The sequence below is a fragment of the Podarcis gaigeae genome (genome assembly GCF_964106915.1).
Source record: "Podarcis gaigeae genome assembly, chromosome: 5".
Lineage (NCBI taxonomy): Eukaryota > Metazoa > Chordata > Lepidosauria > Squamata > Lacertidae > Podarcis > Podarcis gaigeae.
This window is the reverse complement of record NC_139681.1, coordinates 31116177-31144054: the sequence shown is the minus strand read 5'-3', so window position 1 is coordinate 31144054 and position 27878 is coordinate 31116177. Positions and strand designations below refer to the sequence as shown.

At 43.2% G+C, this 27878-nt stretch overlaps 2 protein-coding genes and 2 long non-coding RNA genes across 17 annotated transcripts in view; 2 read left to right on the top strand and 2 right to left on the bottom strand.

Annotated features, from left to right (window-relative positions):
• LOC310845589 overlaps positions 1 to 2812 on the bottom strand; it is a 59820-nt gene extending 57008 nt beyond the window's left edge. For both annotated transcript variants that reach the window (XR_014564849.1, XR_014564850.1), the window contains exon 1: positions 2706 to 2812. This is a non-coding gene — a long non-coding RNA (uncharacterized lncRNA). The remainder of the gene's footprint in view (positions 1 to 2705) is intronic.
• AIFM2 (AIF family member 2) overlaps positions 1 to 10248 on the top strand; it is an 11314-nt gene extending 1066 nt beyond the window's left edge. The window contains exons 2-10 of one of the 4 annotated variants that reach the window (XM_083740754.1): positions 11 to 2381; positions 3122 to 3330; positions 5383 to 5498; positions 5588 to 5707; positions 6206 to 6298; positions 7296 to 7404; positions 8603 to 8755; positions 9301 to 9501; positions 9844 to 10248. In XM_083740754.1, coding sequence (XP_083596880.1) covers positions 3156 to 3330; positions 5383 to 5498; positions 5588 to 5707; positions 6206 to 6298; positions 7296 to 7404; positions 8603 to 8755; positions 9301 to 9501; positions 9844 to 9998 — 1122 coding nt within the window. In that variant the 5' untranslated portion in view covers positions 11 to 2381; positions 3122 to 3155 and the 3' untranslated portion in view covers positions 9999 to 10248. Of the gene's footprint in view, positions 1 to 10; positions 2382 to 2852; positions 3018 to 3121; positions 3331 to 3558; positions 3708 to 5382; positions 5499 to 5587; positions 5708 to 6205; positions 6299 to 7295; positions 7405 to 8602; positions 8756 to 9300; positions 9502 to 9843 lie in introns of those variants that run through there. The other 3 variants (XM_083740756.1, XM_083740755.1, XM_083740757.1) reach the window with 3 other exon arrangements.
• On the bottom strand, positions 9247 to 27878 carry MACROH2A2 (macroH2A.2 histone). Of its 10 annotated transcripts, XM_083740767.1 has the most exons (10): positions 25634 to 25663; positions 24229 to 24316; positions 22337 to 22561; positions 21456 to 21562; positions 18072 to 18269; positions 17033 to 17143; positions 14946 to 15045; positions 14092 to 14181; positions 13251 to 13425; positions 9247 to 12246 (listed from the first exon to the last, which is right to left on the bottom strand). In XM_083740767.1, exons 3-10 carry the CDS (start codon positions 22506 to 22508, stop codon positions 12081 to 12083), a joined length of 1119 nt encoding a protein of 372 aa, XP_083596893.1. In that variant the 5' UTR covers positions 22509 to 22561; positions 24229 to 24316; positions 25634 to 25663; the 3' UTR covers positions 9247 to 12080. The 10 variants fall into 10 exon arrangements, with proteins under 10 accessions (XP_083596893.1, XP_083596886.1, XP_083596884.1 ...); XM_083740760.1 differs by lacking the exons at positions 24229 to 24316; positions 25634 to 25663 and adding an exon at positions 27306 to 27878; XM_083740758.1 differs by lacking the exons at positions 24229 to 24316; positions 25634 to 25663 and adding an exon at positions 26902 to 27286.
• On the top strand, positions 24323 to 24705 carry LOC310845602. The gene is made up of 2 exons (XR_014564863.1): positions 24323 to 24544; positions 24605 to 24705. It is a non-coding gene; the product is annotated as an uncharacterized lncRNA (long non-coding RNA).

Sequence of the window (27878 nt, the reverse complement as noted above, 5' to 3'; positions counted from 1 at the left end):
TCAAGAGTAGGCTTATTCTCAGAAAAGTGGGTATAGGACCACAGCCCCTTGTGCATACAGAAAAAGCAAATGGTAGAGTCATTTCTGGACTAAAATATGTACTTCTTTAGACTATAAGCTGGGAGGGCTTCAGGTGTCTGGTGTGTTTCCGCATGTAAAATCTCTCTTCACACAGAAAGCTAGCATGTCAAGGAGAAAGGTTGAGTGTTGGAAATTTTTCACCTGTTACACGAGTTTCACCCTGGGACTTGGAAATAGAGTCCAGGGCATTGCTCACAGGTACAGCTGCTTCAATAAATTGGTTGCAGTGTGGAAAACAGTGTTTGTGTGCAGTATTTTACTTGCTGCAGATGGCAGGGATCATTCAGTATACGGGGAGGGACAGTCTCAGCTTCATATATGTCTCCAGTTACAACAGCCTAGTTTTCTCCCATGTAAGCCTGGCTCCCATTGATTTCTACTTGTATTTCATTTAATTAAAGAAATTTATATCTCATCCCTTAGTAAATATTTCCAAGGCATCTCGCTGATGCAAAACTATATATTAAAAAAACAAAAACCACAATAAGCAAAAGGACAGGATTAAAAATGAAAACGACACAGCAGCATAAACATTCCTATCAAGGCTTGGGGAAATTAATTCATTTCAATTAACTTCCCAGTTACTCCATGATTCTACCATTCAAATACAGAATATAATTGCTGACTCTCTGCTTTCAAGAGTAGGCTGACATACGAAAATGACACAAAGCAAGCAAGCTTGCCCAATCACTCATCATTTTTCCTTATATGAGGGAAAATGTCACCTGCTAAAGTTCCGCGTATCAAGCAAAGTAACAAGGGTGGTAAAAAGATGGCAACCCCAGGGATGAAACTTGTAACAGGAGAGGGAGCATGAATTTTGATCTTCTTTTGAGTTTCTAGTCCTTAAGTATGAGAAGACAGACTTGGAAGTGGGTGGGCAACTTCTAGTTTGTTCATTGTACTTATTAATTGGGTTTGGGGGGGTTTTCTGAAAAGTATCTCAAAGCAACTTGCACACACAAAAATTGCACATAGGTTAAACCCAACCAAAAACTGAAACTGAGCCAACATAGTTATAAACAGCACATTCATCTTTATAAAATGGCAGAACTAACACGCCAATCCACTGAAGGAGGCCACAAATTAATTAAATGTCCAAAGGCCTGACAGAAAAGAAATGTTTTTACCTGGTACCTAAAGTGAAGGTGCCAGAGGTTTTTAACTGCAGTCCTATATACTTTTACCTCAGAGAAAGCTCCAGCTGAACACAGTGGGGCCTAAAGGTAAAGGTAAAGGGACCCCTGACCATTAGGTCCAGTCGTGACCGACTCTGGGGTTGCGGCGCTCATCTTGCTTTATTGGCTGAGGGAGCCAGCGTACAGCTTCTGGGTCATGTGGCCAGCATGACTAAGCCGCTTCTGGCGAACCAGAGCAGCGCACGGAAACGCCGTTTACCTTCCTGCCGGAGCAGTACCTATTTATCTGCTTGCAGTTTGACGTGCTTTTGAACTGCTAGGTTGGCAGGAGCAGGGACCGAGCAACAGGAGCTCACCCCATCCCGGGGATACTTCAGAGCAAACAAACATAAGGTTGCACCATTAAGTCTCAAAAGCCGCCATATTAAGAGCCAAGCACATGTCCTAGCGATCAGGGGACACAAGCTGTCCCCACATAACTCTGGGCCACCTCTTGAGTTGCAAACTCAGAATAGGTTATCCAACAGCAGCAAATATATTCGCATGCATATAACCGGCTGTCCCCAATACAGAATTCATGCTGTCTATCTTTCCACATGGCAAGCTCACAGATACAGCGCGGTTAGCAGTTAACTCCAGAAGGAGATGCTCCCAAGAAGAGCCATCGAAACGACTGCCGTTCGTAAACCCTGAAGCGAAAACGGCGGGAACATATTTGCGAGCAGAGTTGGGGGCGAGTCCCGTTGGAAATTACCGCTGCTCCAAATAATGCCGGGAGACCGTACTGTGTAACATGCCGCTTCAGCCTAAAGCGCGCTTCCTTGGGAGTAAGTCCCAATGGACTTCAGGCGACTCCCCGAGGAAGCACGCAGAGCAGGACCGGTTATGAAACAAGATCGGCGGCAGTCCTGGCGCCTCGCTAGGGGGCAGAAAGATGGGGAAGGCAGGGAAGGCGGCCGTGCGCCACGGCGCTCTCCTTAAACGTCTTCCGGGATATCTGGAGTGACGCCCGGTTCCTTAGTCATTGCCCAGCAGATAGCAATCGAAAGCGGGCCAGTGATTCAGGCTACTTTCTTGCTACCACCTCCTCCGCCCCCTGGAAATAAATAGGGCGGAAGCGGCAGCGTTTTCCTGCTCGCTTGCAGACTTTCCATTTTGCAGGTAAGTGGAAATGCGGAAAGCTTCCAGAGATTTCCCTTTGTGGGGCGGAAATGATAATAATAAAGGGAAATTATGATAATGATTGTTTCTGCGAGTCCAGTTTTGCGAGAGGCCTGACTTGGACCGAGGCAGTGTTTACGAGTATTTTGGAAGGGGCATTTCGTTGCTCCGTTAGCAACGGAGGATAGTGGCCGATATATGCTTCTCAGCTTTTTAGCAGCATGCCGCAGTTTCATTAAAGCAAACAAACAAAAACAAGGCAGCTTTCCATAATAATAACAGTTTTAAGGAAGAAGGCACCAAGCATTTCCGTTAGTTGCCTACCTTATGAGCTTGGCAGCAAGAGAGTCGTTTTCAGCAAACGGCTGAAAGTTTGCATAAGAGGCGCTCGCTGAATCCCGGTTGGAATCGGCTGATGACGCCGGAGGCTGTTCCCTGCAGTTATCAAATGAGGCTCAGCAGCTCCGGGGACAGCTGGCGACGCGCCTCCTGCGGATGATCCCGGGGACTGAACCGGTGTATCAGGGATCTGGCAGTCCTGAGACTTTCTAATGGTTTCTGGATCCCATGCTTTATGAAGCATCTACAGCACAGCATGTACCAATAAGTAATCTAATTAGAATTAGCAAAATTAGGGTTAGTAAAATTAGTAAAAACTAATCGGTGCAATTAGTACGTAGATGTCTGTTCCTCAGCTGAACTCTTCACAGCATTTCCCCCTCTTTTCTCATTTTCTTTAGCTGCCTTGGCTGAAGACCTTTTGCTCTCTTTGCCATGGGCGGCCAAATCTCTGTGGACAAGTCGGTGCAGGTGGTGATAGTCGGGGGCGGCTTCGGCGGGATTGAAGCTGCCCGCAAGCTCAAGTGTTGGGGAATCCCCTTCGTTCTGGTGGACATGAGGGACGCTTTCCACCATAATGTCGCTGCTCTCCGGGCTGCCGTACAGAGTGGTGAGCTTCTCCTTCTGGGGGCAGCAGCATATGTGCTTCTTTCTCTAAGATATGGGCAGTTTGTATAAGGGAGATAAGCGGACAAACCAATTGCATAGATAGGGGCTTATACCATAGAGCTGTGTTGCTTGTAGGCCTTAGAAATCAGTTGGTAGAGAGGGCTCTGTGTGATGTCATTTCCCGTTCTCCTGGAGAGGAAGGAGCATATAGTACTTCCTGTTCCCCGCTTCCTTCAACCAGCCATGGGGGCAGATGTGCCCTTTGCTTGCTCCAGCTCAGACAGATGCCTGAAGCTGGTTACACTGTAAATATGCCTATTTCCCCAGCGTAGATATTTTATATTGTTGCCACTGCTATGAACCAATGCAAGATGATCAGTAAGTCAGTCATATTTTCAAACTTACTTCCCAAGTTGTAGCCTGATTCATTGTTAAGTGGAGCAAGAAAGGGAGAGTCGGCTTCCTTCAAAGCTGGACTTGCTCAAAGCAAAGTTTCACAGCTTAACTCCTATGCTTTATAATTTTTGCTGCCAAGGATGGGATTTTGAAACTCGGTTCAACCCACACACATGGGTGCCTGGAGGGATAAATTGCAATTAATATATCCTCTCCTACCCATTAAAACCCATCCCACAAACAGCTCCAGTGTGCTATGAGAATATTTGTAGGTAGGGTGGGAGCTCTTGGATCTATGTTCAGAAATTAAGTACTGAGTCTGATAATCAAACACCTCTTTCCAGGTGGCAAAACCAGGCTGAATCCTGCACATAACAACTGTAGCCTCATTCTTTTCCCTACACTTGTTTCTCTCCCTGCCCTTGTCCCCAACAACTTGTTGGGTCCTTTCCTGTCAGGGCCGTATGCTGGGAAACTACTTTTTTTCTTTTAAATGCCCTGTAAATCTTTAGGCAAATTTTGCTGCTGCATGATTTGCTAAGCTGAAAAGTTTCCAGGTAGCACACCCTGTGATTCTCCCACTTGAAGTACTTGACATTCCTTTGTTTTTGCAGTCCCAGATGGGAGTGATGATGAGGTTTAGTGCACCCACAGTGACAATATTGGTTTGAGGAGACAAGAAGTTATATGAGCCTGCTATAACAAGAAAATGTTTCAAAATTAAACCAGTTCAGGACACTGGGTTGAAATTCTGTGATTTAGCAACTTGAGAAGCCTGAGGGCACCCGAGCAATACCCTGATCCTTCATCTTCTGTTCCGTTTCTGTGTTGTTGATCCGAAGGATTGGTTGTATTTTCTTTGCTTTTAGAGATTGGTAGTTGTACAGTGATTTATGCCACTTTCTTTTTTTTTACACTGTATACTGCTCTGAATACATTAGTAGAAGAATCAGACAGAAAAAAATATAGGTATATTCATACAGCAGTTTTGGGAGCCTTAATGTTTGTGGGGCAGAATTATGACTGAGGCCTAGTCTACACATGCAGCAGAATGAGGTGCTTAAGTCCTGTGGTGGTATAAAGGACCCTAATTTATTTAAGGTTTCTCTTTTTGTGTTGCCACACCCAACAAAAACCTCCACAACCTCCTGAGGAAGTCCATTCCATTGTTGAACAGCTTGCACTGTCAGAAACTTCTTCCTGATGTTTAGCCAGAATCTTCTTTATTGTAACTTGAATCCATTGGTTTGGGTCCTGTCCTCAGAGCAGGAGAAAACAAGCTTGCTCCATCCTCCATGTGACAGCTCTTTAGATATTTGGAGATAGCTATCATACCTCTTGTCAGCCTCCTCTTTTCCATGAATACAGCTGGGTGTGGTTTAAACACATGGTGTGGACCTGCAGGTGGGTTGGACTGAAGTGTTTTTGTTTCTGTTATAGGTTGCTATTTTAACTTGCAGGGATTTTTTTTTGGGGGGGGTGTACACTCTGAATGTAACATGCACCCCCTGCGGTCTACTCCTATTACTTTGGGCTTCTACCTTCTCATCCTGCCACACATAGACTAGGCCATACACGTATTAAATATTTAACTTCTTTGTAGTCTTGCTCTTTAAGTACCATTAACGGCCTGAAAATTCTATACATCATTTTGCAGGATTTGCCAAGAAAACTTTCATCTCCTTCTCCAAGACCTTCGGAGGCAGTTTCCGGCAGGGTTTGGTAGTTGGAATTGACTTGGAGAAACGGCATGTCCTGTTGAATGATGGTGAAGTGAGTGCATTGAGGCTAAAATCTGTGGTAGCCTGTAGACATGAATTGCAAGAAGGTCCGACTGACCGTCTTTTAACATCTTTTTTTAGCACCTCTGCTATTCCCACCTGATCCTTGCCACAGGGAGTGATGGGCCTTTCCCAGGAAAATTTGACAAACCCATGGACATGCAGTCTGCTATTCAGACCTACGAGGACATGGTTCAAGAGGTGATGTTGCAAATTCCTTTTGGTGGGAAATTGGTCTTTTCACCTGGTGTATGTCTGTGTCTAGGGTCTGTACATGGACCTACCTTGGTTCACTAAAGTGCCACTTAAGGCTGACTTCTGGCAAGATGGCAGTTGGGCAAATCCAAATACTCCCTTTCAATCAGAAACTCAGACATATAAGCTGCGCACCAAATGGCTCCTTAAACCAGGGTTACAGTTGCCAAAACGGAATGCCTAGTTTCCATTTGGTGGTCAGAAGGCTCAAAAGTCTTATTTTTCAAGACAATTTTGGGGTTTCTGAAATTCGCTCTGATGGTGCAGATAAAATACTGCGGATAGAATTCCACAGGATGTGTTGTTAGCATGTGAAAACAGGCAAGACCCAAGGATCCCCAGGCATGCACATCCAAATGGTGATGTCAGGCACTATCCTGTTTAAAATTATGAAGAGATGTTAACATAATATCTAAACTCTCTCGTTTCTTCTGGTTTTGAAAGGTTGAAAAATCTCCCCGCATAGTAATTGTGGGGGGTGGTTCTGCTGGTGTTGAAATGGCTGCGGAGGTTAAGACGAAGTATCCCAACAAAGAGGTAGGAGCCACAAGTGACACTACTGCTCACCATTTTATTCCTCTGGTAGTTGAAATTTCCCCAAAATAGACAAGGGTTGCCGTAAGTGCGGACTCTTAAATGTTTGTGTGTGTGATTCTAAATATCTCTATAGTTTTCTTACATTCCTTTACCCCTGCCCCCAACAGATAACTGCAATTCTGTGCATGGTTACTTGGGAACAAGTTCCACTGTGTTCATTCGGACTTGCTTCCAGCTAAGTATGCATAGGATTACAGTTGAAATTATTTTATTTTTAAAAGTGAATGGGTGCTTGGCGTTTTTTCCTCCTCTGTTGCTTTGCCTTTAAATGTATGCTCAATGCTACAGTTTTGGCTAATTCCTCTTTTTGGGTCTTTTTTAAGTAGAGAAATTGCAATTTGGATGAGTTGTTGCCCAGTTCTGCTGTTATGTTGAATTGTAATCCCGGGACTTCATTTTTGTAGTGGATTCTAGCTTGCTATGTCTTCTGTAAGCCAAAGCTTTACTTTTGCGGGGGGTGGGGGTGGGGAGCGATCTAGATCTAGTTGCCAGCATAGCAGACAAAAATTTGAAAAGCTGCATGATTTTATGGGCTCTCAATGGCCACATTTAGGTGTCATGATATACTAGGTAAACTATTTACCATGCATGAAACCAGTTACACCCACTTAACCATATTCCCTGGCTTAGTGTAGTGTCTGAACCAGGAATTGTGTTTTCTTTCACACGAAGCAAACCATGATAAGCTAAGGTCTACTGTTTGTGGTTTGAGAGAAACAAACCATGATCCCTGATTTGGATGGAACACTAAGCCACCAACTGTGTTTTATTTTCTCCCTAAAAAGGAACGAAGGGGCTCGTGCTTTACTACGATTTACCACAATGTGAGAATGCTGTCTTTGTAGTAATCGAAAACCTGGTTAAATTGATATTGCAGACAGGTAATGGGTTTTTGCTGTTAACACTCACAAATTCAACAATGTGGTTTTGTCCCCAGGTCACCCTTATTCACTCAAAAGTTGCACTGGCAGATGTAGAAGTGCTCCCCAGAGTTCGGCAGGAGGTGAAGGAGTCCCTTTTAAAAGAGGGGGTACATCTCTTATTGAGTAGGTACATAGCTCATTTATTGCAAGTAATTGTCTCCTAGGAAAGCTGAAAATGATCTTTCCTCTTAAACGTTTCCAGACCAATTAAGGGTTGCTTCAGAAGAGTTTCTTTTTGTACTTTGGTATACATACACTGTGCATCTCAATGAAACTATGCTCATGTAATTTATTTAGCTACTTTTAAAATAATACACAGGAACAATTGGCAAAGAGGATTGAGCCCCTGCTCGTATTTTAGTAGCATAAATGGTTAACATGCATGCAAATGTCAAATTAGGACATACAGTGTTTGTATTTTGTACGTTGCTCAAAAACGTTATTAAGAGTGGTTCATGGGGATTACGTACTATGGCAACTTTCATGTAAGTTGGAATACTGTACCCCCATTGGACTTGGAGAGCGTTGCTTCTGAGTAGGCAAGCATAAGATTATGCAGTGGTACCTCGGGTTAAGTACTTAATTCATTCCGGAGGTCTGTTCTTAACCTGAAACTGTTCTTAACCTGAAGCACCACTTTAGCTAATGGGGCCTCCTGCTGCCGCCGTAGCATGATTTCTGTTCTCATCCTGAAGCAAAGTTCTTAACCCGAGGTACTATTTCTGGGTTAGCGGAGTCTGTAACCTGAAGCGTATGTAACCTGAGGTACCACTGTACTTCGTTCCTCCTCTACTTCAGGTTACTTTGTGAGGATATTGTGTATTTATTTTAACTGAAATGTGTTTTTTGCTCAGGAGCTGTATACGATGTGAAGTCCTCCCTGGGACCAAGTTCCAACCCAATTTTTATAATTAGAAGTTGCTCATATAATAGAGTTCCAAGATTTTCTTTATAACCAGGAGGGTTAGTAACACGTCTTTTTTAAACAAAACCGTATTGGAAGTTTTGAACTGGGCACTTGGTTACTTTTAAGTTATGGTAAATATAAAACAGGGTTGGGGACTGAATGTAGGTTCTCCAGATCTTTTATCTGACCTGTGGGATTCTGCAGGCCATGCCATGTGTCCAGTTTAACATATTTCAGCCTTCCTGAGCACCCTGTCTGAAAAATTCCCCCCCACCCTTGTTCTAAAATTTAAAGTTAACCAACATCCTTTTGAGGAATAAATACCTTAAAGCACAAGAGGATGGGAGCATGATTGTTGCAGTGGTTCAGTGACATATGGTGTCCTTGTTTTTGTTTTTTGGCTGCTTACAACAGGTCAGAAAGTTGAAAACCTGCAATCGCTGACTTTAAACCAATTCAAAGAGAACATGATAGTGAAGACAGACAAAGGCACAGAGATTGTTACCGACATGGTGATTCTCTGCACTGGGATAAAAGTCAATTCCGCAGCATACAGCGGTGTATTCAGTAAGTTATTTCCCACCCTGACTTCATGTTTAAGGTAACATAGTTCTTCCAGTCCTCATGTCTCAGTTATAAATTGGAATTTGTAACTTTGTACTTAGTTTCAGAAGGCGCCAGGCTAGCGATATTCATTTGTTGGCTACTGTTGATGCCTTTTAAAATGTGACCTTTTATTCATATAGCTGGCCCTACCACGTAGTATCTGCCTCCACTGCTAGTTTTGGGAAGATAATTAAGGCACGCATCCTATGCACACATAGCTGGGAGTAAGTCCCACTGAAGTCTTGCTTCTGAGTAGACATGCATAGGGTTGAACTGAGGGATAACATTCTGCATGTATTTTAATCATTTTTAGACCTGGGACTTTGGAAGAAAATATACTAAAATGGACACTTCTGATATATCTATATTATACAGATAACGTTAGATGAGACTTGTTTTGTGGCTTGTGGAGAGTTCATGGTTTCCATAAGACCAAGAAAGACAGGTTAAACTGAATTACATAGTTCATGGAACTACATACTGATTTAATTCCATCCATCTATTAGGCGACAAGCTGGCAAGTAATGGTGCTTTGCAAGTGAATGAGTACCTTCAGGTTAAAGGATATGATAACATTTATGCTATTGGCGATTGTGCTGATGTGAACGAGCCAAAAATGGCATACCATGCTGGACTCCATGCAGATGTTGCAGTGACAAACATTGTCAACAGCCTGACACAGAAGCCTCTGAAAACCTATACACCAGGTAAGTTTTGTTTTGTGCCTTCATGTCTCTCTTACACGTCAACAAATGTGCATTACAAGAGGTATGACAGGAGCTTCCATAACTGCACCAGAGTTTGAAGCTGCTATTTTAGGGGACTTCCTACAATCTCTTGTACTGCTGGTTCATTCCATACTTTATTGAGCATTTTACTTGGGATTGTTCGGGTGGAGAAATAATAGTTGCTAATTAAATGTGTGAACAAGGCCTCGATAGCTCTTATGAGTGGGGAATACAGACTTTGCATGAAATACAGGTTGCATGGGTTAAATAAATGACTTAAAGTAAATAATATAGCTTTATAAATCTTTGTGTCCCCTTCAGGATCACTCACATTCTTGATCTCACTGGGAAGATGTGATGGAGTGGGCCAAATCAGTGACTACTACGTGGGACATCTCTTAGTGACTGTAGTTAAAAGCAGGGATCTTTTCGTCTCACAAAGCTGGAGAAAGATGGGACAGTGTATGCCATGCTAGATAGAAAGGGGCTTGCAAGAAAAGATGCAGGTGTAACAGGACCAGTGCCAAAAAAGAATATACCTTTCACTTAAAGAAGGGTTGGGTAGTTATTACTAATTTTAAAAAGCTTAACTTTTGTCATACATGGTTTGTATATCCTATCCAAGGCTATATTTTACATTGGACCTTGGGATCATTTTTACTATCTGGCTCATAAGCTATAATGGATTCTGAAAGTTCTTGAATTAAAAGAAGTAGCAACCTACAATCTGTTTTGTGCTGTATTCATTGAACTATGTGTGTCTTGTCTGCTTGAGTTTATCTTTTTTTGGTATATTAAGTTTAAACCTACCTCTTTTAAGCAAACTATTTCCCCTAGAATATATTTATATATATTGATTCAAGCCCAAAAGGTTTAGGGCAGTTGGTCCATGCAGCTCCCAAAACTGTGTAAGCTATGATGTGGCATAGCTCAAGCTTTAGAACTTATCAGTTCCTGGGACCTCAACACTGCAGTTGTTGTTACTTTACATATTTTTCTTGTGTTGAAAGTTGTTTGTTTCTTAAACAATACAGTATGATGACCTCAAAAAGTGAAGTTTTTTGTTTTTAAAAGTGTATTTACAAGTTGAGTGTTTTCCTTCTACCCATGGGTCAAGAATGGAACATTGAAACCTTTATGAACAAACCTGGGTGTGTGCAGAATCGTTTTGATTAAAAAATCTAAAATGACAGCAACGTACCTATTTTTCCTTGCCACCAACACACGGTCGTCTATTTCAAAGTAGATAAAAGGTAAATGTAAAATAACATTCCATTATGCACTACTTTTTCCTGTATTCAAAACTTTCACCCATCATAATACAGCTCTTTGTTGTTGTTGTTGATGATATTTCAAGAACAAACATAAAGGTGCCTCATCATATTACTCCCTTTGTTCATGGATGAGAGCAGAATTGGACAGTTTAGTGAAGCTGGTTTTTGTCTTCTTGAGAAAATAAACTGTATAACACACTGGGCACTATTCAACTAAAGTTGAGCACTTTATGTACTCCCCTAAAGCTCAACAGCTGAAATCTAGGAGACCTACATGTACAGTGGTACCTCATGTTACGGATGGGATCTGTTCTGGAGGTCCGTCTGTAACATGGAATGCCCGCAACTCAAAGCGCTGCATCTGTGCATGCGGCGAAACCTGGAAGTAACCCGTTTCGGCACTTTCGGGTTGCCGCGGGACATAACACGAAAAGATGCAACATGAAGCGGACGCAACATGAGGTATGACTGTACCTGATTTTTGTGTGTGGGGAAATTGCTTTTTTTAGTACATCTGCATCCCCCCTCCATTTGTCAGATTCTGTGGTGTCTTTTAGTAGTGCAAAACTACAATATAGTCCGTCCCACACATCTTTCCCAGTGGCAATGCTGAATGACAGACTAGGATGGAACTGGTCTCATTGTTCCAAGAGACTTCTCTGTCATAAAACTGAAGATGCTTTCCCTTGAGAATAAGTCTTAAGTGAAAAGGTTTTGAGTGTCAAGTTTTTAAAAAGCATGATGCCACATTTTTTTATATAAAAACAAATAAGATGAAATATTCTCAGCAATTACAGTTCATTCTGGGGTAAAACAGTAAAGCACCAAGTGAAGTTTTCTTTGAAATTACTTTCTCCAACATGGAATGTAGACATAACAAGGTTTTCTAACTACAGTACCAGTGGGGAAAGAAAGAGCAAACAATTCATTTTCCCACCCACTCTGTGTTGAATTGTCTTGCTACTCTAAAATGAGATTAATCTTTAAAAGGTCTAAACTAAAATAACTCGAGACATTAAAAGGTAAAGAGAGCTGGCAATGTAATTTCTTAGGGGTGATACAAAATGGTAGAGGGTGCCTAAAGCATGGTATAATTGCCGATCAAATTCTCCCAAACAAATTCCCCTTCTCCCCCCCCCAATTAACAAAAGCCCTCCACCCATCACAAAACTTCAAAGCTACTCACATACTCCGTCCTCACAATATTTTAAAAATAAAACCCACTTCTAATTCATTCCTACTCATATTCATGTTGAAAAATAAATTTTCATTTGGCTTCTGTTGCTACTTTGCATCTAGCTTTGCCATCTCTTGCACGTAGATGCCAATGCTCTCACTGTCAAAAAGCACGAAGTAAATGTTCTTCAAGGAAGAAGGGCTGGAGTCATCAAAATGGGAAGAAATGGCTTTGAGTGTCAGCTGGGCTGCAGTCTGTTTCGGAAAGCAATTTCTATATACAGGGGAAAAGAGATCAACATTAAAGCTTGAACATAAGAGCATTAGCCCAAATTATGAGCTAAATGTACTTTATAAATGCTCAACTCATTATATAAAAGATGTTATTCCAGAAAATTATCAATAATGTTCAACCTTATAATTGCTAAGATTATAGCAGCTAAAAATCAGAAAAAGCGTATCTCCTACTATATTTGAATGGATTGAGAAAATTTGGACCATAGCAACTATGATCAAGCTAACATAAAAGTACATATGCACCAGCCTAACAGACTTATGGAAAAATGGGTATCTGCTGTCCAGGAATATCAGCATATTTATAAAGGATGGATAATCTTTCTTTGGGAAGAAGAGGAATGATAACAGGCAAGGGATCATGGGGACATGAAGCTTGGAAAGAGTGCAGTGGATCAATATCAAGATGTAGCTGAATCAACAACAGTAGTTTCAAGATACAGATAGTAGAGCTTACTTGGTCATGGAAATAAAGGGACAAATCTTAATATTATGGGAAGAGAAGCTGGCTGATAGTGTTTCTCAAAGCACAATGGCAGTCATAATGAAATTCAAAAAGATAGTATACCACACAATGTAAGTGATGAATGGCTACTGGGCAGAGGAGACACTGTTGGAGAGAAGTATCTTAACATTTCACCTAGCATATCTAAATCCTTGGACAGCACTGAAAAAGGCCACAGCTATTGAAATATAAAGCCAGTCACAGAAATCATTAAGGCAGCCAACTACTTTCTAGCAAAGCTCTTTAGTAGTTGCATGAAATACTAGAAGTTCAGAAAGCGATGCTTTCCTTGACACAGAGATGCAATGACAGAAAGAGTTGAACATTATGCAGTCATTAAAGGTGCAGGACCTCCGGCAGGAAAAAAAAAATATGGCAAGCCTTCATGTCACACTTACAAATTTGTTTTGTGACAAATTTGACAAGATGTTGAAACATTCATAACTAAGTGGCGGGGCTTTACAGAGAAAACCACATACCTGCCACTGGGGAAAGGTGGGAAAGCCACAGATTTCAGCTTCTTGTCTTCAGCAGCAGTTAAACAGTTCTTTACAGTCTCCTCCAGTTGCTCTTCACATTTGTCTGAACCCCACTGTGGGATGTGACAGTGAATGACAAACTTTGCTGCTAGGCCAGTAGACTGGCTGAGAGCAGCTGAGGAAAAAAAGGGAGAAAAAAAGCAAATATGTTAGGCGTTAAAAACACCCTGTCAGTTTAATCAGGTCTATAATTTTTTGGCTACGGAAAGCAATAATTTTTGGCTACAGAAGCCAAAAATTGTTGTTGCCAGCCCCCATCCCTCTGTCTGGCTTTTCCTCAGGAAGAACCAGCGGGGTGGGGGGAAGCTTGCTTGCATACCACTGCTTGAAGGTGCCTTTGCCATCCTCCACCCAGTGAGGGGAGGGTTGCCATGTGGTGTAACCCACAGCCCCCCTCCTGACTGGAGGGTACAAAAATCACTGTGCAACCACTAAGCTCTGCAGCTCCAGAATTAGATTTAAGGCTTAACATCTCTCACACTCCGCAGAGGACAGCTCCACACTTGCTGCAGTGAGTGTGGCAAATGAAACTGTTAAGCCTGCTATTCATTCATACTTCCAAACCAAAATAACATTCCTTATAAAAATATAAGGTAGTCTTTATTCTGTTGCAATACAAGCTACCTGTGGGATGGAATACCACAGAGATTGAAATAACTCATGCATTTTTCGAAAAGTTATTCCAAAGACAAACAACAGCAAGAAAAAAACACTGAATATTTATAAAGAGAAAATACTAAATGATTAATAAAAAAATTATGCAATAAACAAAAGAGGTTACCTTCTGTGACTTCCAGAGGTCCTTGTGTTTTACGGAGTTCCTTTATGGTTTCTAAGAACTCTTTACCTCCAGACTTTTCCAGTGCCTTACCTGGGGGGCAAAAAAGCAAGACACGTTTCTATTAAAATACTAGTGGAGTTTTCACATAAAATATAGAATATGAAGTCAGCCAGCTATCAGTTTTGAGCCTACAGCCCTACGGCCAAAGATTCATTTAATAAAATGATTTCCCCTCCTCCCAGTGCCTCAACTTTCCATTTAAAATGTAGATAAATATTGTGCTGGCTGTCTCAAGTTTATTATAGTTTTATCACACTATGGTTTTTATTTTTTCTATTTGCAAGACACCAAGATAATTCATTTTATGAGGTGTCTAAAAGACAATAAACAAAACTCTTAAAACACTAGCAGAAGCCTAAGTACACAGCAAATGCAGCCAACTTTAGGATGGTGTAATTAAAAAGCTAACATAGTATTGCATCAACTTATTGTGTTATGAGATACATAGGCATTTGAAATCTTGAAACAAGACATTTGAATTATATCACTGTTAAAAATAAAACAATTGCTACACAGATGGAAACTGCCGTAAAAATAAGGGCTTTTGTTACACATAACTCAGACTTCACCAACCTAGAGACCTCCAAAGGTTTGGACTACAAGTGCTTTGAGTGCCAGTCAGCTCAGCCACACTGGCTGGGGCTGATGGAAGTTGTAGCCCAAAGCAGATAATAGTTTTGAGTTCTGATGTTAAGGTTAGACTTCAACAGTCCTCCTGGAAAAGAGTTACAATTACAATTCAAAGGTTCAAATATCCCCATCTCCTTTAAAAATAAAGAGTCTTAGAGACTTACCTACTTCTTCTTTGAGGTCTATTTCACTAGTAGTCGGGTGCACGATGCCTTCTACTTTCATAGAACCAATATGGCTGATGTCACTCTGCGTCAGAGAGAGCTGCAAGATGCCAATGAAACAGGAGAAAGAATTCACAAGAATATAAAGAAGCTGGCTGGATTGGACTAAAGGATTATAAAGTACAGAATCTTGTTTCAAACATGCCAAATAGCTGTCTTCAAGAAACCTGCAATTGGACTGCATGAAATCAAAATCCATCTCCAACTCTATGACCCCAGCAGATTGTATCCAGAGATACTTTTTTGAGATGAGGAAACCAGAACCAGACATAGGATTCAAAAAGTGACCATATCATAGATTCATATAAAGGCATCAGGATACTGACAAGCTCTATTTCCAGGTCCTTTCCTAACATTCCCAGCAAAGAAATTGCCTTTATGCTGCAAACCAAGTTTATGCTTTCAGTGAGCTGCTAACCATAGCTTTGATATATTTCCTATGTAGTCTTAGCCTGTTCACATCCCATTTGTGTGTGTGTGCGCTGCTATGCACTTTGCATTTATTTACTGATGCTGTGAAATTGTCTGAATACTAAACTACTAAAACAGAAAGCAGATTGTACTTCATTTTCTTATTGCTACCAAGCTGCTATCAAATTGCAAGGCTCTCACTTTCAAACTAGGGCTACCAGCAGCTCACTTTTCAGACTTCAAACAGAGCCTTTAAATACAGGATGACCACATGCTCTTTCCATTAGAAACCCCTGCTATCTTTTAAATGTCTATCTTTATAATCAAGTAATGCATTAATCTGGCCCAAATCCAGCTGCACATGTGCACAGCAGTAATTGGGCTTCTGTGTGCATAGCATGTATCAGATAACTGGTGATAACGCTGATCACCTATTCAGGGGAAGGAGGTAATGGGAGAAAGGGTACAAAATCCAGTCCCCTAACCAACAATAGGTTAGAATAACTGCCAGTTTTCTGACTGCAGCACAAGCATCTGGATGCCGGGAGGAATTATGCAAGCAATTACTCATTTACCTATGGAAACATGTAAAGAACCCTGCTTTCCCGCCCCCAGCTGATCAGGGCACTTGATTTCTGTGTTTACTATATGCATATGTATCTATAGTTGCAGAGATTCACCTGAAATAAACTGGACTAAGGGCACATAACTTCCCCTCTAATAGGTTCATTGTTTTCAGTTTGCACAAGAAATACCTAACATTTTTGGATTTCAGTTTTACTAAAGCTGCATCTTCCTATCATTAAATTTACAGAGAAATTAAATTCACATCACAGAGAAAGAACAAATAGTGAGAACAAAAGCAAAACAAAAAAATACCCCCCCCCTTGCGCCCCATTCCCACAAACACATTTAAAAGCCCACAGAATATTAATCAGCCTGGTGAAAGAGGAACATTTTCACCTGGCACGTAAGGATATTTAATGAGGGCATGCAGTGAGTGAACCTCGCTGGGGAGAGCATTTCACAAACGGGAACCCACTGCAGAAAAGGCCTATTCTTGTGTTGCCACCCTCCAGACCTCTTGAGGCACATGAAGCAGGACCCCAGATAGTGATCACTGAATCTGGGTTGGTTTATATGGGGAGAGGTATTGCAGCACAGTGCATGAAGTAACAGCACAGTGTTCAGAGATGTTAAGATTATTGCAGTGCAAACTAATGCAGTCCCAGACCCCTGGAATTTGTCCCTTATAAATAACCCATACCTATTTCATGCAACACTTTCACACACACACACACACAGAGAGAGAGAGAGAGAGAGAGAGAGAGAGAGAGAGAGAGAGAGAGCTCAGTAAGAATCATGACTGAATAGCAGGGGCATGGCCTGTTTTAAACAGGAGAAAGCTTAGACATGTAGCTCCTAGAGTGAAAATCTGCAGAGTGGCTACTTCATCATGATTTTTTTTTCTTAAAAGAAGGGATTGCTTCATAAAAATACTTCCTGGATCTTGAGGAAACCCTGACTAAAATATATGCAAAGCGAGAGTCAACTGAGCAAATTTTGGTGTGGATAGTGTGGACATAATTTTATTGTACTGTTCTCTAACTTGGTACCTTCTGTCCTGGAAGAAGACTCTTGGAGGAGAGTATAGTGAACCCATCACCAGGTCCATCATCAGCTGCTGAATTTGATGCTCCTTCTTTTTCATTCTCCTTCTGTTTGTTCTATTGGGGGCAGGGAAAATAAAAATTAAGAAGAAAAATTAACAGAGTAGGTGGGGAAATGTACTGTCAGAGAAACACCCCCCCCCCAATATTCACAACTAGAGTTTCCTCTGACGTGGTAACTTTTTTGTTTTCCACATGAGGGGCTAGTTCACATAAGCATCTTACTGTGTAAGAACAAAACAGAAGAGCCATTGTGTAAGGATCTTAACACCTTATACGTAAAGGTGTGACTTGGCCCTCAAATGGACAATGTGAAGATCAATGCTAGTATTAAACATAAATATATTTTGCCTTGCAGAGTTGGGTTTACTTTAATCTGTGCTATCCTGGTCAGGTCAGGTGTCCATTTGCAGCTCTGATAGATTTTGAAAACATGAACTGTTAACATATCCATGTGTGACTCATCTATAGTTTTTCTATTTCCTGGCATATGTTGGAAGTGGAGAAAACAAATCATCTCTTTAAATCTTTGTTAAAAAGCAAAAACACCAAGACTGTGGTCCTAAGCATAACTACTTGGAAATAAACTCTGTTAAAGTCACCCAAAGGTTCACTTTCTCTGATGGAAGGAGCTTCCTTTGGAGGAAGGGAACCTTTGGATATAATCCAATGAGACTAATTTCCAAATTATGTTTTTCCAAAAATGGTGAAGTCTATTCCCTCTTTATACTATTAAGTGTTATGGATAGCATTATATGTAAGGGTCCCCCCTTATGCATTACAACTCTATATGGCAGCCAAACTCTTGAAAAGCTTGAGTTACTCCTTTAAAATAACTTACAGAGAAAGTTATCTTACAAGAAGATAACTCTGAAATGAACCTGACCACAAAGAAAGGCATTATAATGAGACAATGAGACCAGTCCTAAGAGGGATAGCATAGCCTGTTTTCCAAATAGAGCTGCTTGGTCCAAGTTTTGCTTACCTTTTTGGGTGCCCGGGCTTTTGCAGCCTTTGTTTTCTTTCCAGTCTTCTTGGTCCCCAAATATTTCCTCCCTCTCTTCTCTGGAGAAGGTGAAAGGATAGTATCAGATTTGCTTTTGGTGCCTCGTTTTTTGGCAAGAAGCTCTGGATGAATCCTGGGCAGGACACCTCCACTTGCAATGGTCACTCCTTTTAGCAACTGCAGAAAGAAGCAGTGTACAGAGACAAGACATACCTGAATACAAGTTCTCTTGAGGGTACTCATTCACTTTGATAGTGTAATGGATGTGAGGGGTTACTTGTGCGTAACCTTACTTCAGTTCAGTTATTTTGCTTGCCCAACCATGCTTAGGGTCGGAGCTCGCCCTCCGTGACCTGTCAGTCACTTGCAGAATCCAAGAGTGGGCGTCTCTTGAATCTCTTCCAGCATAGAAGCTGTTTGACCCCGAGTCTCCGCCTATGTTCTCTGCGCGGAACGCGTCTGCACAAGTAAGGGGAAGGCAGGGGCGTCCCAGCGCTCTCTCCACTAGATTCGGGGGAAGGGTCTTGGAGCCCTGTCACCAATTCCTCCATCTCCCTCTCTGCTCTATGGGTGTTACGTTGAAATCCTTCCCCCCTGCTCGTCCCCTCTCCGGCATCACTCGGGAGCCCTGCCTCCGTTTCTTGCTCTGATGGCAGTTCCCTGACAGATAGATTTGCTTGTTGTTTTTACAAACAATTCACTGTACAAAATGGAAAAACTCCAAAAATGCAGCTCTGCTTTCATGCTTAAAAGAATAAAAATGTGATCAAATAAGCAAAATAAAAATAATAAATTCAGTTATACTTCCTACATTTAATACAAAAAGGAAGACACAATTTATAGATCAGATTGCTGATACTGAAGGCCCATGAGCTTTGGTGACAATATACTCGTTTATGCTGTTATAACAATCTCCAATATTTCATGGATGAGAACTGAGCCACTCTTTTGTGCATGTCCAAGTATTTCTGGAGTGGAGTCTGGCACCTCAGCAGCATGCCTGGCTACATAACGCTGCGGCCAACACAATTCAGACTCAATCTGCCAAAAGTAGAAACTGGGAGCTAAGCAGAAGGCTTAAGTGGACAAAACTAGTGAGGCAACCCACAAGCTATCCAGCAAGTAAAAACAACACTACTATATTGCATATAAACCACAGAACACTGGTCCACTTTAACAGTCGAGGAACACAGAGGCACAGCAGTAAATACCTAGCCCAAGATAAGGGAATGAATTTATAGTAAGAATTCTAGAAAAATAAAACATTAACAATTGTAGCCTCCCTGCCCCCGCTTTGCAGTGTGGTGGCCTAGTTCCCACAGAGATTAAACTACTAGCACTTCTCTCTATAATAGTTAAGTATCCCTCTCCATTGCTGCAAACTTCACCCAGAGAGTGTACCATTTCATCCCACTTCTCGTGTTCCTTCCCCAATCTGGGAAAACCAACCCCTGCTTCCCTTCCTATTCTCCCCAATTTCCTCCAATGTAAATTATGCCAAGACCTCACTAGGGCAGCTCAGGAGTCTACTTTCAATGTTGGGCCAGAGTTCTGGGAATAAAGGCACCTCTGAGATCATGAAGAGTACAAGCCCCTCATCACTGAACTACTGCAGACTTTTGCCCTCCCACAAACTTAACACTCAGGAGTGGGCTGCCTCTGAACCAGTGGCGTAGCGTGGGGGGTGCAGGGGGGGCCGGCCGCACCGGGCGCAACAGCTGGGGGTTAGGGTTAGGGGGCGCAAATCCACGGGTTAGGGGGTGCAAATTACTTGCCTTGCCCCGGGTGCTGACAACCCACGCTACGCCACTGCTCTGAACACATGCATAAACACTGAACCATCATCAATCCTTTCTGCAATGCCCATGCCCATTGTCTCCTCCCACTCCTCTCATTCCTTAACTTTCTCTCTCACACTTTCCCATCCCTTTTAACAATCTACCACAGTAGTTCTCAAAGGGTGTGGCATACCACACTGGTGTGGCAGGACATCGTGGCAAGTGTGGCAGAAACATTCAAGAACAATAAAATATTTAAACATTTCAGTGCAGTATAGTATATCCAGCCAACTGAGGAGATATGGAGAAGTTTATTCACTGTTGTATTACGTTTTGGTTGGGTCTTATAAAGGTATGTTCTATTGCAGGCTTCCTCAAACTTGGCCCTCCAGATATTTTTGGCCTACAACTCCCATGATCCCTAGCTAGCAGGGCCAGTGGTCAGGGATGATGGGAATTGTAGTCTCAAAACATCTGGAGAGCCGAGGTTGAGGCAGCCTGTTCTATTGGGTACGTCATAATTTTGGTGGTACCATAGTTTATGGATGTCAAAGATACAGTCAGACCTCAGGTTGAAGTAGCTTCGGGATGAATATTTTTGGGTCGTGCTCTGCGGCAACCCGGAAGTAGCGGAGCGCGCTACTTTTGGGTTTCGTCGCTCGCCCATGCGCAGATGCTCAAAATGACGTCACACGCCTGCACGGAAGCAGCGAAATGTGACCCGTGCACCCGCAGTCGCATCTTACGTTTACTTCAGGATGCAAACGGGGCTCCGGAATGGATCCCGTTCGTATCCAGAGGTACCACTGTATAAAGTAGCACATCTCAATCTGATAGGCTACTCTTTGTGACACCTGTCTTGAGCTTCAGCTGATGCTTTCATCCACATGAATGATGCAAAAAGGAGGGGAGAAAAGAGGGAGGAATGCCCCCCAGCCTCTAAATCAATCTCATTCATTGAAATATTTGCACACTGCTCTGTATAGATTTCATAGTGGTGTAAAACCATGGCAGTCATGGTTGAAACAGAACTATTGGAAAGCAACAGCACAAACCTCCAGCAGTTAAACTTGGACCAAGTTCAATGGAGTTTACTCCCAGGTAAGTAGGTATGGGATTGAAGTTTAGGTGATTGCATTTTGTGGCATTATAACAGTATAGCTGTTAGTATACCCTTTCTTAAACATTTCTGTGATGGGGCAGCATGTCTAACTACTGAATACTGGTTAATAAAAATGTACTATTCAAATCAGAAGCACATGACTGTAGAGCTGCCCCATGTAGAGCAGATAAGTTGATAAGAATGCTTTAAATTGACTCCAAACACTTCCATGCTTAATGTTTATTTTTTCACTTTCTCCCCCCCTTGAAACCTTTAAACAAAGAACAGCAAACATATTCATGAAGAATAACTGCAAGCCATGCAACACCTTGTTTGGCAAATTCAGAAAAAAACCTGTAAAAAACCTGTAAGATCTTGGTTTTTCAACATTTTGTCCCCTAGTAGTGTTGAACTACAGCACTACAACAGTAATTAACAGTTATCCAATACAATTATCTTCTGTAAATTGTTTGTAAAGCATACCTGATTCAGCTCCTCATCATTAGCAACTGCCAGAAGGATGTGTCTTGGAGCAATTCTTCCCTTTTTGTTGTCCCTTGCAGCATTACCAGCCAATTCCAATATTTCTGCTACAAATACATTGGGATACATGTCAGTAACAAGATACGTCTGCTCCTGGGACTCATTATATAAATAATTTACACATTTAGGCCATCTGTGAACCACCTCACAGTTTCATTTCATAGATCTGTAAAATTCTAGGTGCTTCCTTGAAATGGAAAAAAGCCTGGGATGTGTGTATTTCAATACCTTTGCTTTTAATGATTTACTGAATTTACTAAATGGGGAAGGAGCAGAGCAGCACATTCCGAGCATTGCCAGCTTGCAGTGCAGGGGGGTGGCTTCCAATCTTTCTTTTCACTATACCAGTTCCAGGCTGCTAGTACCCTGCTCCTAAATGCACCATTTCAGAGCTTTCTTCCTGCTCCCACTAGGAGGAGAACTGGCAAGAACTTTCTGCCCACCTGGGCCTTCCAGCACAGTGGAACCCTCTCCACTGGCAGTACTTCTTTCTGCGGGCAAAGAGGCAAACAGTGTGCCATCCTGACCCCTCCAGCCATAATCGAGGGATTAGGATTGCACTATTATTTGACGATTTCTATTTATATCCTGCTTTTCAATTATATAGTGCCCAAAGCTTCTTACAAAAAAAGAAAAGCTTTCCCACCTGGGATAAAGTATGCATGATCAAATGTCCACTATTCCCACTGCTCTGTTAAAAGCTTGAACTCAACATCAAACGAGTAAATGATTTCTTTACCATTATACAGCCTCATTTCCAGAAGTGTTGTGCAAGCACTTGGCCTTGCCACTTCATTAATTTAATTAAAACATGTTCTTACCTGCTAGATATTCTATGACAGCCGCCATGTAGACAGGAGCTCCCACTCCTATCCGGAATTTGTATGTTCCTTTCTTTAAGTATCGCATCATTCTGCCCACTGGAAAAATAACGCCTGCTCTGCTGGAGCGAGACATTTTGGTCATTTTTTTCTTTCCACCTCGGGCCGACATTTTGTCGCTCTGTGTTTTTCAGTCTTCTGACAGATTATTCTTATTTGCTTGTCCTAATATAAAACATACAAAGGGTGAAACAAGGATTGATATTGGGTGTGATATAATAGGAGTTGGATTTTTAAAAAATGTTGGGGAGCAAGATTTAAGGCTGTGTACACACTATACCTGACTACGCTATATGTTCAGAACACATTCCCCTGCAAAGAATTCTGGGCCCTGTAGTTTGCCCCCAACAGAATTAGAATTCCCAGCAACCCTTAACAAACTGCAAAACATAAATGACCTATAGTAATGTAATTGCTATGGAAACAATACTTTCAGTATTGTACCAACTAGTCCACAACGTGAACAACCAACATGGCACAGCTGCCAACACCCATGATACATCTGAAACAAAGTTTTCATAGCCAGTTTCTTCGTCTGATGTTCATGTGGGTGTCAGTGCTTAGGCTGCAAGACCTTTATCACACACACATATGATGTTATGAACAGATGTGAAGGAACCCCATGTCGCAGAAGTACAGTACAAAAATGAATTGAGAGAGAAAAAAACCTGTGTGAGACACACCTCAAAAACAGGGTGAAGACTGTGACCACGAAACACTGATTTGTCCGGGGGATCTGGAGAACTATGTGGGGAAATGGAATAGAGTATCCTGGAGGAAGGGTACTGACTGGAACAGTGAGCAAAAGCACCTCCGCACTGCAACACTGGATATATGTCCCATTTGTCTGATTCAATTTCTCCTATTACAACCAAACCTGTTCATGTAATAGCCTCTCATATTATCCTAGGCTGTTCCAATGCAAACTAAAAATAGGCTTCTATATTTTTAAAAATTGTGTAAAGTGAAATTTTCTGAAAGGCACAGATTTGTCATGAAGGAGTGAGCATAATTGTACCTGTTGAAATTGTCTTTGCTACACAACTATGAAAAAATACGGAAGCTGTATCCTCCATTGCATCAGAATACACTATATTTTGATTCCATATGGCCACAAAGGCATATATATCTTATAGGTAATAAGTAATATTTAAGTAATTTCCATTTTGTATTTGACCTGATCTGTGGCTTTTAACCTGGAAGCCTCATACACAGATGAAACTTGTCCTAGCATAGAGATAAATGGATCTCAGGGTTGTGATCTAACTATGTAGATGTACCTGACTTACACACATCTGGTAAAATAGCCTGTATTTGCTCAGAAACTAGGCCACACCCCCACACCCGATTCTGTACATAATGCCCATTGTGTGCTTGGCATTTTACAAAGTGAAAGAGGCACACAGGAGACAACAAAGGGGAGGAAAATGGAGCAGTGATAAAAAGGGCAAGTAACTGCAATTATTTCAGTTACATGTACTTAGGCTTAGTTAAATGCATCATTATATTGTTATTTGTTTGTGCTGTGTAGCTTTTGTGTGCCTATGTGAAGGGAAATAGGATGGCAACCTTTTCCCCTGGCAGAGGCTCTCTGCCTTCAATGCAGGCAACCCATTTATGCGGAGGTTACGTCCCAGGTCATTGTGCGGAGTCAGTGGACTGCGTGTAAGCTCATTCTGCCCTCTTCTGGTACCAAACCTGGCAAGTGTGTGCACGGTCATATGTGCATCAAATGTGCACAAAATAGGATTTGCCCGTATCAAATTATATGCTGAAATTCAAACAGCCGCAGCATTCTCAGAATGAGGATAAAACAATAAAGCAAACTGCACCTGTTTAATGCAATTCCTGTCAGACTTGTAGTTCTTGAAGATACAGAAACATAGGAAAAGTGAAAACCCCAAAAGGTAGAAGTGTTGTCTGTGGATAGATTCCTGATGTTAGTATTTGCATTTGTGTAGAAAACTGCATGTCTACTTGTATTTCTGAGATAGGGCGACCTAATTCTAGTGTTATCTAGGTGTTGTGAGCCCTGTTCAGAAATGCTCTCCATGCATTCAGGGAATCAGGGGAGAGGAGGGCATGGAGCCCACTGGTCCCACCTCCAGTTTGCCTACTGACTTCTCATCCATCGCCTTCATACATTCAGTATAAGGTGTGGAAGCTTAGGGCTCCCAAATATATAGCAAACCAAACCTTCAACCGAAGGTGTACAGGTTGTGGGCAAGGCTAGCAGATATGCCGATACTGCTTCTCCTTCTCACTTGTTTCCTAAGCACATAAAGGGCACTTCTGATTTTTCTTTTCTTTTTTAAAAAAATGCATTTAAGACAATTTCTATACTGCTTAATATACAAAATATTTCTAAGCAGTGCACTGCAAAAACACACAAATATTACCTAAATATGTAAAACCACAAATACAAATAAAAAAACCAAGAATGAAAAGTTAAGAAATAGAGCATTATAAGTGGCTGCAGCACTTCTGCTCGCAGGGGGAGATATCCATGATTTAATGTTCCCCATATAGAAAAGTATATACACTAGACTAGATGATAGGGAGAAGGGAATCACCAGACTACCATTCAGTGGGTAAGGCAAAGGTAAAGGGACCCCTGACCATTAGGTCCAGTCGTCGCCAACTCTGGAGCTGCGGCACTCATCTCACTTTACTGGCCGAGGGAGCCAGCGTACAGCTTCTGGGTCATGTGGCCAGCATGACTAAGCCGCTTCTGGCGAACCAGAGCAGCGCACGGAAACACCATTTACCTTCCCGTCGGAGCAGTACCTATTTATCTACTTGCACTTTGACGTTCTTTCAAACTGCTAGGTTGGCAGGAGCTGGGACTGAGCAACAGGGGCTCACCCCATTGCGGGGATTTGAACCGCCGACCTTCTGAACGGCAAGCCCTAGGCTCTGTGGTTTAACCCACAGCGCCACCCACGTCCCAATTCAGTGGAAACTGGGCCTAAATGATAGGGAGATCAGATTGCTCAAATTATGTGGCAACTTCATTATTTCCATTAAATCTTCTGGCATGATGCAGAATATATAGCTATTATTTATCTAAAACATTTACATCCCTGTCAACAGGCGGGGTTTCAAAGTGGCTGATATAACCATGATATGTGTTCTTTTTTTATTATGGCAGTAGTGATCGATTGAGGGGCTGCGTGGGAGAATAAGAGAAAATGTAAAAAGAGGTAGACAACCATTTGGAAAAACAAAACAGGAAACCTCAAGACCTCGCAACTCACACACAGCGCTTCATAAAAAGAAACGCACTGCGCATGCTCCGCGGCCGTTTCCTCCATCCATAACATTCCCTCTCAGAAGAGGGAGGTGTGACATTGCTCGTCCTCATATTAGAACGCCCCACTCTTTAAAGGGGCTGGCCTTTAAATTCAAGCAGGAACCTTTCTGTTTCTTTCAAATTCAAACCGCCAAAGCATTAAAACTTATTTACGTAGCGAGCGAGAACGTGGAGGAAGATGTTGCTAATACGGAGTCGGGGGCGGGGCGCGCGCGCACTGAGGGACCCGCCCCGCCTAACGTTCTTTAGGGCACGCGCTCATAGGTCGGACGGTTGAAAGACGCGGGCTGGCAGTTTTTTCTTAAAGGGGGTGTGTGGGTGGGCGTGAGGGGGGGCAGCGTTTAAAGAGGCAGGATGGAGAGCGTGCGCTTGTGCGCGAGCCGCCAGTCAGGCGCAGGGAACCCTGGGAAACCAAAGCCTTCCCTTTCCCGCGCAATTCCCGTCCTCCTAGCCTCTGGCGGGGCGGGTGGGGGAGGCGTCCATCTCCAGGCTCTCTCGTCAAATTCCCGCCTCTCTCCTCGTTTTGCTTGTGGCCCGAGATGAGCGGGGGGGGGGGGAGGGGAGTGGTTGAGATGCCGTTAACCGGCTCTCGTTGAAAGGGCGCCCCGGAAAGGGAAGCGCCGGGGAAGTGACCTCTCCTCACCTCACTCCCCCTTGGGAGAGCCGTGCGGTGGGGAGGGAGAGAGGGAATCGCGACCCCCGAGAGAAATGGGGGGGGGGGTAGAGAGAAACAGCGCAGAGGCCGGCGGCTCCTTCCCCCCCCCCTTCACGCCACTCGGCGGCATTTTATTGACCTCTGAGGAGGACAAAACGGGAGCGGGAAAAGTGCCGCAGCCTCAGCGGGAAGAGATTCTCATCTCGCGCACTGAGGTGCCGCCACTCCCGCTTTTTTCTGTTTCAACGGCTCTCTCTGCCGCCTTTTCTCTCCTCCCCTCGCGTTGCTCCCTACCGGGGATGACGCGCCTCTCCCCGCATCGCCTCCGTGCGTGGGGATGGGGGGGGCGGGAGGCTGCGGCTGCTTTCGGGGGCCGCTTCCCTTCCCGCGAGGGCGCTTTGGGTGAGGGGCGGGGGCGGCCAGTGACGGCGACAGGCCTCCTCCTTCCCCACCCTCCCCTGCGGGCCCCAACGGCTTGTCCTCCGGGGTTGCATTAACCGAGCAGCCTTTCCCCCCGCCCCGAGCCTTCCCGGTCACCTGCCCGCCTGCTGCCGCCTCCGCTCCGGCGCCGCCGCAATGCCCGCGTCGCGCTTCCTCCTTTCCCTTCCGTCGCTTTTATTGTATGGTTTCAATGGCGGCAGCTCTGGAGGCCGGTGGTAGGGAGGGGAAGGGGGGTCCTTCTCCACATACCACCTCTAGGAGGAGCCACGGCAGCGCGGTCCTCCGAGCGCCCCCGCCGCCAGCCCTGGCGTCGACGGCGCTCTCCTGGTGCCTCAGGGAAGAGCCGCCAAGGGGGCCGGGTCGTCGAAAGGGAGCAGCGATGCTGGCAGCTGTTGCAGCAGCGGGGCTTTTTAGCCTTGCTCTTCGTTTGGATCGGCTGCGGGTCAGTTTTGGAGCCATCGGGACACCCTTTCGAAATAACCCACTAACCCTCTTCCTACCTCTGAAGGTTCCCAGCGCCTCCCGCTCCCGAATTCTTCGCGATTTCTTCTAATTCTTGCTTTGCAGCGGTGACTTTAACCTAAAAGAAAGCTCTCTGCCAAGGAATACCTGCCCAAACAGAAAGGGGCGGGGTTCTTTGGGAAAATACTGTGCAGTGGTGCTTCTTTGGACCTGGTATTACAACACCGCTGTACTCTTTCGCAAGCTGCTTCAGATCGCTGTTTGGCGAGGGTGTTGCAGAGCGCGCTTGAGATCCAAGGAAGCATCAGTTAGGAATCTTGTGTTGCTAGATGTCCCTCTTCATCTTCGATGCCGCACAAAAAGTACGAGTCTTGTGTGTTCAAAGCTGCCACCGCAGCGTAGGCTTTTCGCCCATAATTATTCACTGAAAGGGTGGCACATCATTTCCCCACTTTTCATTACCACTGTTTAGCGCAGGTAAGGGTCGAACAGCAACTTGTTTGGAGTTGCGTTTTTTAAAAACTGTTGAGGTGGCATCATCTGTTCTTAAACATGTCAGGCAGATTGCTTCCTGTAATAAATTAATGTGAGTATATTGTGTGCAAAGAAAG

Bases quoted from the DNA above. Each gene is read 5' to 3' on its own strand.
- MACROH2A2 (XM_083740760.1), bottom strand. From the start codon at position 22,508: ATGTCGGCCCGAGGTGGAAAGAAAAAAATGACCAAAATGTCTCGCTCC. The intron at 21,563-22,336 runs GTAAGAACATGT...ATGTATTTGTAG, and splicing joins TGTCATAGAATATCTAGCAG to CAGAAATATTGGAATTGGCT. The intron at 18,270-21,455 runs GTATGCTTTACA...TTCTTTCTGCAG, and splicing joins ATGATGAGGAGCTGAATCAG to TTGCTAAAAGGAGTGACCAT.